Here is a 13,341-nt window from a genome sequence, read left to right as displayed (position 1 = left end):
AGCACCCCCATCCTGACAACTGTCCACCTAGATAAAGGCTATATTACAACCTTAAGATATTTATGAGGCTTTCTTGCAAGCATCAGAAAGCCTGACACCCATAATTACTTCCCATTGGAAACGTTGGAAGTGTCTTTTCTCTTGCAATCTCTTGATACAAGTGTCTAAATTTGGTTAAATCTAAAAAGCTAATTTTAAGTGTAAGATATGAGCTTCAATTATTTCATAAGCAAATATATTTGAGTGGTGACAAAGAAAGTTCTAGTACTACAACAGGCTACTATCAGTTTAATAACCTATTGACCAGCAGAACAGAGAACCCTCCTCACCGAGGCCACCCATTAGAACAATTGCTTTGCTGAGCAAAATGAAAATAATTCTTCCTTCCCCCTGATACTAAACAATACACAGACAGGTTTTAGCAAGTAATCTCTTTGGTCCAACCTTTTTTTCCAGGTGAAGAGACTCCAGCAGTTTTAAGCCATTGCAAAAGTTTGAGGGTTACACAATGCCACATGGGTCAGTTTTTCATAAGGCAACTGCAGATTCGAGTTCACTCTTACCATTTTTGACCGATGAGTTCCTTCTGAGCAGCAACACAGGCAGGAGATCTGTGAATCTGAGGCAGAAACCAAGAGCACGTGTTCTTTATGTACCCTTTTCCTGCAGTGGTCTGAAAGCTGGTACTTCAGTTGTGGTCAGTGGGTTTGATTCTTCACCCCTGCAATAATGCATTTCCTGGCTCAACCCTACAGTCACACAGCTCCCTTTCCTTGCACCATCATACCACACGTGTGCCAGGATTCACAGACAGTAGAAGTCAATGGCTTTGTAAGAATTGTAAATGAAATTTCATTTCCTTTTAAAGTCCAAGTCAAGAACCGCATATACGGAAAGATTTGTTTCACTATGGATTTAGTTTCCAGTTGAACTTGCACATTATTAAATCAGCATCACCACCTAGCACTGCTTTATGAGATATTCTTGGGCAGGGGTGACAACTCACAAAAACAAGACTAAGCTTTCACTGCAGAAGCTCCCTTCTACTTTTAACCATCAGAAGTCAACAAAGTTTGACTGCAAACACGTTTAATATGAATACAAAATTCACATAGGATATACATTCTAGGGAACGTAACTGAGCTATTACAAGAGATTCTGACAGAACAAAAACATAAAGAAGGCTCTGTCAGGGCCAAGAATTTAATGAGGAATGATTAAAAAGTTTGATTTACAGTTACATTACAGTTGTTTTAAGCACTGAAAACTTTAAGAATGTCAGCTGAAAGGTGTTTGAACGTACAGTACATAAATCATACAATCCACACCATTGTAAATAACATATTTGAAGTATTTCATTTTACTTAATATAACATAAAGCAACATAACATGTGCAAATGAGGACTCCAATATACTGAATTTAAAATGTCTATGATAAAATTGACGTATAATTTTACATTTAAGGACTACAGAAATTATGAAGAAATTAAAAATGTGTCCTCCATTTTACTCCCATTACTGAAGTATGCTTTTCAATTAAACAGAAAAACATACTGGCCCGATTATCTTTCAAAATCATACCTGTCCATGAAGTTTAACTAAAGCTTTAACTTGCTCTAAGTGTACAATGACACAGCATTTACACAGTCCTCTTCCCCTTGTTGGGAACTGACAAACTATTACATGAAAGGGTTCTTAGATTATGTACACTGGTGGAAAATATTATCTTATAAAAAGGCACATACCTGTGATTTAAGGCTAGTACGGTATTTGTTTCATAGACAAACATTTTAACTGAAATTAGTACATTTCATGGTTGGCCTCACTCAGCAAACCACTTGGTGCAAAGCAAAAACGTGTACTCAGAAGCCTCAGACTGACAGTGATTCTTGCTTTAGTGTTTTTTGTTTGGTTTTTTGTAACCCTTTGATGGAAAGGTATATTTTTTAAAAAGGCATTTGCTGCAATTCCACTTGTCAATGAGCCATCTGCTATTGTTGCCTTATATGCAGATATCACATATAGGCCTTGTATTATTCATCTGCAAAATATTCTTTTAACTTTCTCCTTCTCTAAAAGTCATATGAAAATTACTAAAGATGTTTTCTATATTCATCTATAAAATACCAGATGTTGGTACAAATAATGTAAACCTCCATTTGGAAATATTTTGACTAGCCACCAAAATGACCAGAAATCACAAGTATTATTTGTCAGTGCAAATCTATAATAGTTTTGTTTCCCCTCCCTTTTTCCCTCCCCCATCCCAGTTACAGAAATAACCACCAACCTTTACATACAAAAGGAGTGCTCTAAACTTGAAATTACAGAAATTACATTTGGTTACCTTAAAGTCACCCACTTTCCTATCAAATTCAATTTTACAGTATTATAAAAGGGGAAAAAATTTAAAGCTGTCCATTCAAGAATCACTACAACAGTGCTTCAACCCCAACCCTTAATTATTCTCAGGTTTAAAGATTTTTAGGTTAACATTGGGTCCTCTTCTATGATCTGATTACTGTTCTTCAAGCCAGGACGGGGCATCTGCTCCAGGAGTTTTCAATTTGATGTGGAACTGTTTAAGTGTCTGTTCAAGCTGCTTTTGATTGCCAGCAAAGTACGCTGCAATGGCATTGTGGAACAGAACAAGCTGATTGTGCAATACCTTCACCTGCAGGCAAGGAGAGAGACATTAAGAGGAGGAGGCTGATGTTAACATCAATCAGAGGTCAGTTATAAAGAAATAGGTGTATTTCAGATGCTCAGACTTACTATAGATTTATTTAATAAAAGCTTAAAAATACAGATATGAAATGCAAATATGGAATTCTTTAACATTAAAGTGATTTACAGTTTTCATAAAGTATGTTTAACAGTCAATACCAACTCCGCATGCACAGAGCAAACACAATTCACTAAACAGCATAATGTTATCAAATATCAAACACTTGATTACAAGTACTTGATGCCTTGAAATCAGATGCCAAACCTCTAAGATACGTGCCTGCAGGCCAAATGGACCTCCCTGAAACAGTACATGACAAGGTCATTATCTGAGTACACAGTTCATGTATTTGCCACCCTTGCAGAGAGTTGCTGCTTTCCATCTCATGCATACATAAATCAAATTAAACGGATGTATTTCTCCCAACGATATTTCTTGCCCATCTCCTGTAACACAGGGTCATTTACAGCACTTTGTCAGTATCTTGACTAACATTTGTGCAAAGTAGTCATGAAACACACCTGTCAGAGCAGCAACCAAAACCTGGGGAGAAGAGCACAAGGGCAGCTGGAGTTTTTCTCTTCCAGCCTAGTCTATAGCCTGAGTGATGAAGTCAAAAGTCAAGGAAATGTTACGTTTCCATCCTAGCACACCAAGAAACGTGAAGTTGTGAATGGACAGCAGTATGCTGAAAGGCATCTGTCCAGTTTCTCCTGCAGCCAAAACTGGTCTTTTTTGTTCCTGAGTGTACTTTCAGCCCAGCACCACCTTACTCTTGTGTCAGACCCCAAATCCCCACAGTGATGGCCCTGTACCTGTTTCCAGCCTGGGTGTTGAGCCCAGCAGCAGGCAGCCAGTGTAGAAGGGAACAGAGGAACAAGGTGGCTGACTGAGCCCCAAGGGAAGAGGTGGGAGGTAACAGATTAAGCTTTCTCTACTCAAATTTTAGATCACTGCCTCATCTCTCAGCACAATCCACAAGAGACAAGTCTACTTCTGTCACGCTGGGAATCAAAACTGTCCTTGGGCCAGGTTTGGCCTATGCCTACCAGTGGGCCATGCCTATTTTAACAGGTTATTTGTTACTGGTTACTGTGCTTCTCTGAAATGCATGCAACTCAATACAGAAACACTTTATGGTCTTCATTTAACAAAACATCTCAAATTAAAGCCCCCCACCATTATATCTGACATGCTATGACACCTGAAGAGTGCACATTTACTCAGAAATGTAATAAACAAATTTTAAAAATACCTTGAGAAAAAAGGGCTGAGCACATGTGTATGCATCCATGCAGGAATATCTGAAAATTCTAACACAAAGCTAAAATTTCTGATTATATCCCATTTTTTTTAACTGAACATAGACGCATTGCAAACATTAAGTGATAACCTCTTCTTTGCTGGCCCAAATTTTCATCTAAGTTGCTCTGACAATTTGAAAACTGGTACACCTATGTTTTCTCCTTATGTTTCCCCTAATAATTCAGGCTAATTTATGCAAATACATGCCAAAAAACAGGCTTTTTGCCTCATTAACAGTGTAAAATGATACGTTATTCCACCAAAAGGCTCCCCAAGAAAATACATGAGATGTGTGAATGGTTAGAAAGGAATTCCCCATCATACCTTGAGATGATTTTCTTTTTCATTTACAATAGAATTTACAGAATTGATCACATACAGACATTTTAACATCTAGGAGAGACAGGATTTAGCTAACTACACTTGTTCAAACATAGTTCAAACTCTTTTTTGAGTCATAAAAGATGGCCTCTTCTTCAGTTTATGTGGGCAGACAGGTATACAAATACATGGATTTTTCATCTATAAAAATGTTCATTCCCAAAATATTACACTTTACAAGTGGAAAATGTCACAACAACATGAAGGCTTTGCTTTTAAAAGTTTAGATAGAAACTACAGTGCTTTTCTTGAGCAGATACTTTCATCATTGTCATGCAAGACTTCATGCAATCCAAGCCAGGAATTCTACAGAGAAGTACACTCACTATTATACCATATTATTAAAATGCTATAAGAGTTTTACTCATACAGTTAATAGGAATTCAAATAAAACAGGGGTAATGAACCTCCCCTCCCAGCCCAAGTTCATCAGTCTGAGACTAAATTGGGTACTTTGTCAGGGTAGCTTTTAACATAAACCTTCTGTGAACTGCCCCAAAATTTTCTGATAATTTAAAAAATTCAGTCAGGCTTAGGCTCAAGTGTGTGCGTGTGCACACAGACACATACAGAGGTGGGAATTAACAGTGTAGAGGCAGATAATCTGGACTGAAATAATATGGTTTGCTTTGGAGGGATTTTTTGAACTACCAGAGCTACCTCACTGTATGAGGTTCTATCCCCTAGATCACTGTGGTATAAATTTTGTGATTGTTATCAAACTGGTTGCAGAGGTTCAAGGTGTTACAACTTCTGCTCTCCTCCTTCAGAAGCTGATTGCAAAGTGAATCCCAAAAGTGATGGTGGGATCTTCTTTTCCATTAGCTTCATTCAAGTAACTTTAAGATGAAGTTTTTCTAGAAAAAGACCACCCAAACTGTCTGACACTGTACAAAGAAGCTCTACTCTGAAGCAGCAGCCAGCAAAGAGAAAAAAGCTGTAAGACCTCAAAACACCTGATGTCCACAGGAAAACCACCGGCAACCACAGCTAAGGACTGGACAGCAAGTATTCACTTAAAACCAAATTCAAATTTACCCACTTTTCCCATGAAAGCATCTCACTTCAACTTGGGGAATGGGAAAGTATCTTACCCACTCCCATATCCAGTCACTGATTCCAACTTCCACACTGTATTTCACCTTAGCCCTCTGTTGGCAAAACATTCATGCAGATAAGCAGTCAGTTGGATCAGGGAACAGATCTAGATTAAAATTAAGCAGACAACAATGTATCTGCTTTAACCTGGATCAGTTCCCCAATCTGATTCTCTACACAGCTGCAAAAACACTTTTACAAACACCAGAGAGAAGGCAGTGGGGGGAAGAGGGGGGGATGAAGGGATCACATTTTTTTTGCAGCAAAGCCTTGAAACGATTGTCAGATTACAGCACTAAAGGCCAACTCTTGATCACCAAGCTGTAGCACCAATTCCAGGAAAGGAGTGTTTGAAGATTTGCCTTTCAATCAATGAATGCTAATGGTATGCTGCTAAAATACAGTTAAAATACAGGTTCCAGTGTGTGACTAACATGCCTGTCAAAAAGCCATCATGCTTTACGGCTGAACAATAGTTAAAATCTTTGCTCCTTGTTAATTAACTACATATAGCTATTTGTTCCTAGTTATAAGCAGAGTAAGCACTCCATAATACAATTGACAAACATATCTCAAAACAGAACTGAACTTTGTGGATAAGCCTAAAAACCAGACACATCCCACACAGGAGACTTAAGTGTCATACACAGAAGATACTATAGGTTGGATTTGACTTTTCACGCGGATGCTCTTAGCATTTTAGTTTTTCCTAAATATTGTCCTCTTTCCCCACCTCCCGCTGAACATTGTATTTTCCGTGGCACAGTAAGTACATATTTCTTTACACCTCCTCATTCAGCCTGTTTCAGCCATCTCAACGACCAAAAAGACAACACCCTTTCAAGTCTTTCTGTGAGTCTGTACTTCCTCACAACCATCATAATCCTTTCTCCAAGCTATCTTAATTTTAAGGTACTTAGTCTAAACAGTTTCATCATCTGGGTCTCCACTGGATTGCAGAGTGCTTTCATTTGTAGAAGCAAGCATTTAAGAATCAAACTCCTGAAGTACAACTCACAGAAGTGCAGTCAATTTTTTTCTCTACACAGAATGGTATTTGACATTTCTCAAGTGCATCCAAGAGTAACAGGGTTTTTTTCTCAAAATGACAACACCTTCTAAAACTGTTTTCAGAAATGACAGAAATCTTTCAGCTGAGAACAGGACACAATCCTTATTAAAAAAAAATCTATTTGTAAGATACAGATTTTGAATGCAACTATTCTTACAGCCATTAGCAAATGCTACAAATTTCTATGGAACTCTTGTCAGCTGGGGATAGCACCAATAAAACTTTGTAACAACATTAAGAAAAATGAGTTCTAACTTCAAGATCAAATGCTGTAATAAAAGTCAATAGAAATCTTGTGTATCTTGGTTTTACAGACAGAAACTTGCAATTCCAGCTGTACTGTAATGCAGCTCTCTGAACCTTCGAGGGCTTTTAATTGAAATACTAGCATAGAGAACAGGCACAAAGAGACTGCAACCATGCGATGCCTTTTCCCCATATAGGGAAAAGCTAGATAGGGCCAGCTAGATTATGGGTTCTTTGGTGACATTTGCAGCAACACAGACCAGCTGGAGCCCACCAGCCAGTTAAACTGGCTTTAGAGGTTCTTTGTAGCACCATTTACTAGGAACACACTGCTGATAGCTGAACTGCTCCCAACTGAACCAATGGATTTATGCTGCCATAAACAGCAAGAACAGGGAAAACCTGAACTAAGAAGTTGTTTCGGGTTTATTCTGTTCTATATCTGATCTCTGCACTTAATTAAGAAATGTTATCAGACAGACACTGGGACCCATCTCAGTCCTACCAACCAATGTTACAAGGGAACTCTGCAAAGATTCCCCTGATCTCTCTTTCTTCTCCTCCTGGAATATCAAATACTCCCTTCCTCCAGTAGCTAATCTCTTTAAAACAGATTCTCATAAAGAAATGACACTGAGTGTATTTGCTCAGAAAACAAAGTTCTGTTCACCTACAGCCATTATAAAAAGTTAAATGCTCACTTTATGCTGAGAACAAGTACTTCACAGAAATACACCACCAAGAACAGACAGCACAGATTTGTTGCTGCTCCTGCTCCCCCTTCTTACATTTTTTTTTAGAAAGGCAGCTGAAGTGTAAAAAGCAGTGCTTCTGTGCCAGCGCTCCCAGCTGTAGGAAACAAAGGATTTGCAAACCACAGACTGAGCTTTTCTGGCCAGGGCCACTGCAGTGCAACGTTCAGACACTGCTGCTCTGGGCCGCAGTGCTGGGGCTCTGATGAAGACAGCAACACATCACTTTCCACTGCTTCTCCATCAATTTATGTTCTTCTTCTCCAAGGCAGGCACAAACCATCCTACTTGCTGCTCCTCCACCGCAGGTAAGTTACTTCCTTCACTCACTTCAAACTATTGCCATGATGGCAAAATGTCATCTTACACAATAAATAGAAAAAAAATAAAGCTTACCTCAGAAAAGCTCTTAGCAGGTAATTATACTTAAGCCACTATTTAAGTGCAAAGGAAGTCCTTTCTGTAGCTCATTTGGGAACAAAATTACATACACCCTTTAGTAAGAATTTTTACATCTCTAGTGTCAAAACTGAGAAATGTCAACTACTGATAAAAAGGCTTAAGCATGTGAGATTCCCTACTGTATTAATCTAAAAGGCAGGAAGGAAAAAACAATCTCTTTCAGAAACAATTTTAGGCTGTGACTGCTAACAGGATGCTTGGTCTAATTCAAGACTGTCACTAGGAAGACAACTTCTTCAGTGTTCCCTAAACCATCTAATTTAGTTTAAAAAAATTATGGAAACTTGTTTTGTACAAGATGGAAATAAAATGCTTTTGCTCTGAAGCCTTCCTATACATATAAACATAAATTGATCAGTGTATTATACAGATAATGGAAACCATGAGGAAGAAGGGTAAGTCCTATTTTAAACTAATTCGAACTTAAGCATCAGAATTCCTGTACAGAGATGAGCTGGAAGGGTCAAACAATTTTAACAGAAGTACATTGTAGCGGTAGCAAAAACTTACTGAAAAATGAAAACAAAGGCAGGGAGAATGGGAAGACACCTTCAGCATATCTGTTTTCAACCTAGCATAGTTTTAAAACACAGCTCTTAGGAGCATTTTCTAATTTAAGAATCAGTATCAGCATTTAGATTAGACTTCAGCTTCTTCAAGAAAATTAATTTTAATATGGATTTTTTCAATCCTTTTATTATCCAATTTTTTCAGCAAGAACCAGAAATAAAGTTAGGCCAACACCAATTTTTTAGTCACCTGATCATCTGATCCATCACAAAGCCAACTTTTGATGGCTATGTGATTCCAGACCAGGGAGTCCTAATGCAGATGCCTTTATGAAGGAACAGTGCTCAGGAGCTATGTTTTAAGCGTGTACCGTTATGGAAACCAAAATGTTTGCTTATTTTCTCGATTTTTTTTCTCTTATCATCTGTTGATGGTTCACATTTCTTCCCTGACCTCTATTTTTATTCTAAGAAGTGGATGCAACTGCATATGTGATAATATATTCAAAAATACAAAGTAATAATCCATTTTAATTGGTTTAGCTTGTCCCCATGATTTTTCCCTTAAATTTTCCTCCAAGGAACATGGTTTGCTATCGTTGTCATCTGGGGCCAGTCATGTATTCTTTGACAGACTATTTTTACCTGTGTTTAAATTTTTAAAATAAATTAATCAAGCCATATTGAAAATGTTAATCCACTAAGAGACCTGGATAAACTGACAACTATCTATCTATATTTTAATCACATTTTCCTTCCTCTGAAGACATGGGAAATACAGCCACACATGATTATAACTATCTCCCTTACCATGACTAGGAACAAAAATCAGATCTTGAAAGACCGTACTTTTTACATCTAATTAGAGACAATTTAAAAGGACTCATTTATCACAGAACAATTTAAAGGTTGTTTTGTATGGCAGTTTTATTTTTGCCTGGTAGAATAAGAAGGGTAAGAATACCATCATTAAGAGGATATCAATGAAATGGTAGGGTTGAAATAAACACTTATGGAAAAAACCCCACCCTTCCAATCAACAGTTCAAGAGTCCTGTTTTAAATTAAGAAACTATAAGGGAATTAATTACAGAAAGTAGTACTTCTCAGTTCAAATTCTTAAAGCTTAATTTTGTAGAAGCCTCTTCATAGTTCTCTCGCTTTCATTGTGCATAACCTCCATGACAGTGTTGCCAAACATGCATATTACTTTGAATATTAAATCAGTAATTATGTGACTCATTTAACCATTAAATATGGTAAACTGGAAAAGTAATGCTTTTGCAAACTTGAAACCTCCTGTATCAACAAGAAATTTACTGCCATAATGTTTGCCATTTGTAGCTGGAGCAGCTTGCTTAGGGACTTCTAAAGCTGCCTGCTCTAAAAGGGTGTCCTCCAGTGATACAGCAAGAACTCAGAAAATTCAGCTTATTTTCTTTGCTTGCTCTACTTTTAAATGAATATCTATTTCAAGATATAACAACTTAAAATATTTCTAGAAAGCAGTTAACTTCTAGAACAAAACTCCTAAACATAACATGAGAATTAGCAGCTTACCTTATTTTCTTCCAAAAATTTCAATTTGATAGATACGTCATTACGCATTTTGTCGTATTTCTCTTTATGCACTTGAAACAGTTGCTGTGATTGTTCAATCTTTGGCAGAGTGTTTGCATCACGAGGGCCAAGATTCAGCTCTTCCAGGTCTGTTCGATAAGCATCGTATTCAATCCTGAGAAGAAAGAGGAGAAGGGGGAAAAAACCAAAAAAAATCTAAGTGTAGCGTCTCAAAACTGACCTCACAATTAAGTACAGAAAAAATTTTAAAAACTGGTTAAGTATTTTTTCTCCCTGCTCCTATTTACCAAACAAGCCCACTCTGAAGCACATTGTATAAAACTGCCTCAACAAGCACCCTCCCTTTTCTGTTTCTGCCTCGGTCACATGCTCTCAGCCCTCTGTTTTGTACAGGCTTCAGTAGTCAGAGCTTTTCCTGGTACATCTCAACCTACTAACCCAGAAAAAGGCAGCAAATATTTTTCAGGTCATTCTTCTGCTGTTGAATCAGTTCAATGGAGAGCTTGTGTTAAGAGTAAGAGACACATCAAGAGCATGACACCCCCTTTAAGCAGATGTTTGAGGAACAGGTCACTTATACCAAACTCTGACCTAAAGCACTTTCAGCATGCTCCACGCTTCTCCATATGCATTAACTGGACAGTTTCATAACTCTTCCACAACACTTTTCTGAGAACTTGTCTGTCCTATGGAAAAAACAGACTGCAAAAAGATGGTGCAGCCCTGCCCAAAGCATTACTCTTCCTTCCACAGTTTTCTGTAGCTGTCAAATGATGGAACCTAGCATATCCACCAATTTTAATGCGACAAACCACACTATTTCTGGCCTTTTAAACATGCTTTCTCACAAACATTTCTTAAACTGGAAACAAATGAGGATTAAAAACCGGTTATAAAACACAGTTTTCAGTTGATATAACTGCTCAAAAATAAAATACAACCTTTTCAGAGGTAAGAGGAATAATATTCACAGGGCTCTTCCTGATTCTCATTGCCACTATAATTGAGGATTTATATGTAATTTATGGCTTAATTCCAAAAAGGAAACTATTAAACTAATAGAGAGCGGATAAAAGATGGGAACAGATGAACACTGAAGTGCAACTAGGGACAGGAAAGAACAGGCACAGAAAAAAATGCAACCTATTTTCACAGTGCAAAATGACGAACCGGCCCTGTCTGTGAAGAACTTTCGTAATTTATTTGCCTTATTAAAATGGCAAAGTATTTGATTTCTTTAGTGAACAGAAAGAGAAAACAATGAAGGTATTTCAGGAGGGAAGAACCATATATAGAAAATGACTGACAAAAACAACTGCAGCAGATGTATTTTGCACAAATTTTCAAGGGGATACCTGGAAAATGTATGAACCAATTCTTTCTTTTTTTTTTTTAACATGCCAAAAATAAAGCAATACCTTATCTACACATTAATTCTGCCTTTCATGCCTTTGAAAGTTTACCTAAATATCAAAACAATAACTTACTATTTTGCTTAAAAATAAGCACTAGAACAGAACAATTAAAAAAGAGAGGGAAAGAACTTCAAAACTCAAGCAGTTTGCACTTTCTGACCTAAAAAAATCCACAGAATCACAAAAAATTATGTGCATGAACTACATCCTTTGTCAAATTAAAAGAAATTGTGAAAGAAAGTCAGAATGGAACCACTCATCAGAAATAACTACAAGTTCCTGGCAGGAAAAAGGAACCCAGCTTTAAAGTGCTATGCCACATCTAAAAGTAACCTTCTCCAGGGTAGGAAAGCCATTCCTCGCTCACTGAGAAAGTCCGGTTTTATTTTCCCCTTTCTGACCAAGCCTGCAACTTCTGCATAAAAACTGAAGTGTGAATTGCAGGCATTGTTCATCAACAGAGGCACAAGAGTAAACATCTTTCAGTCACAGAGATTATTTTACCTATTGCAATGCAGCTGGATAGAAGGGCTAATCTTCCACTGTCACGCTACCTTAGAAAGCTACCTTAATCTAGCACGCGGGAAATGCCAGCTATAATTACTCCTACAGCTAACAAGTAAAATTCAGTCTACAAGGGAACATGTACAAAACATTTGAAGATCTGTGCAATCAGTTATAGTTAAATGGAAACCCTCATTAGATGAGAGCTGTGTTACAAGGTTTTTATCTGACAGATTAGTCACTCAAATACACAGCCTAAGCTGCTACAGAGTCTGCTTCCCAAGAATTAATTCATAATGAAAAGAGCTAGACACAGGATAGCTACCTGGCACTTTCATACTGTTTCACAGTCAACAACGTATCCTCAATTGTTTTATTTACCAGTGTATTCACACTGGCAATAAAAAAGTTAATAGCCCCGAGAAGGGTTTCTCCATTTTTGGCTAGAAGTTTCTGCGTATCTGCATTGTAGCCAAACTCCTCCTATAAACAAAGAACAGAGAAAACAAAAGCTGTAGATCAATTGAAATCATAACATTCATCAGCAAATACATAAAAAAATGCAAACACAGATGTGGCAGTTCTTTCACTTCCGTTTGGGTATGATTATGATTAAACCAATATGACTTTGATACCATATTCAGTTCACAGTTCTTATGAAATCTCTCCACCATCAGTAAAACATGGTTTAGATTTTGTTACCACACATGATGTTAAATCCTATTTTATAATGTGATTTTTCTGCACTCTGGTATCTTGAATGTTACTTAAAAGTAAGTGCTAATGCAATCTTCGCATTGTCATTGAGCAGGGTTTTAATCCAGCATCTCTCGTGGTTGTCTAGGTAATGCTTTAATACGAACAGAGACACCACTACATTAAATACAGTAATGTAACTAAATGCACAAGGGCACACAGCATTAATTAGCTATTAAGTTTTATTCTTACATTCTGGAAAGGAGCACTGCAAAAAAACCCCCAGCATCTATCACGGTTTAATAGGCTGTAAATAATTGAAGAGCAGAGCATTATAATGAATAACAAATAAAAATATTAATGTAGCTCATACATAAATTTCAAAGGGACAAGGGCAAAATTATTTCCAAGGCATTTCAGCCACATTTAGATATATGTTTGTCCATGTCTCTTTGTTAACAGCAGTGTAGACTGACCAAAGCTGCAAAGATTTTCCTAATGCATGGATGCCAAATGAATCCAATTATTATATCTATGTCATCCATATGGCATCTCCGTATTCTACAGATGGGAGTTCTCACAAAAGAGTACAA

The 13,341-nt window shown here is 37.3% G+C and overlaps 1 protein-coding gene across 4 annotated transcripts in view; it reads right to left on the bottom strand.

The window, feature by feature from the left end:
- Positions 1 to 1,072: 1,072 nt before the first annotated feature.
- Positions 1,073 to 13,341, bottom strand: part of ARFIP1 (ADP ribosylation factor interacting protein 1) — a 36,962-nt gene continuing 24,693 nt past the window's right edge. For all 4 annotated transcript variants that reach the window (XM_008635636.2, XM_017736757.1, XM_017736756.1 and 1 more), the window contains 3 exons: positions 12,378 to 12,535; positions 10,113 to 10,287; positions 1,073 to 2,674 (listed from right to left, as the gene is read on the bottom strand). In XM_008635636.2, the coding sequence (XP_008633858.1) occupies positions 2,519 to 2,674; positions 10,113 to 10,287; positions 12,378 to 12,535 (489 nt within the window). In that variant the 3' untranslated portion in view covers positions 1,073 to 2,518. The remainder of the gene's footprint in view (positions 2,675 to 10,112; positions 10,288 to 12,377; positions 12,536 to 13,341) is intronic.

This window comes from Corvus brachyrhynchos, unplaced genomic scaffold, assembly GCF_000691975.1.
Source record: "Corvus brachyrhynchos isolate BGI_N302 unplaced genomic scaffold, ASM69197v1 scaffold175, whole genome shotgun sequence".
Lineage (NCBI taxonomy): Eukaryota > Metazoa > Chordata > Aves > Passeriformes > Corvidae > Corvus > Corvus brachyrhynchos.
This window is presented reverse-complemented; position numbering and strand designations above follow the sequence as displayed.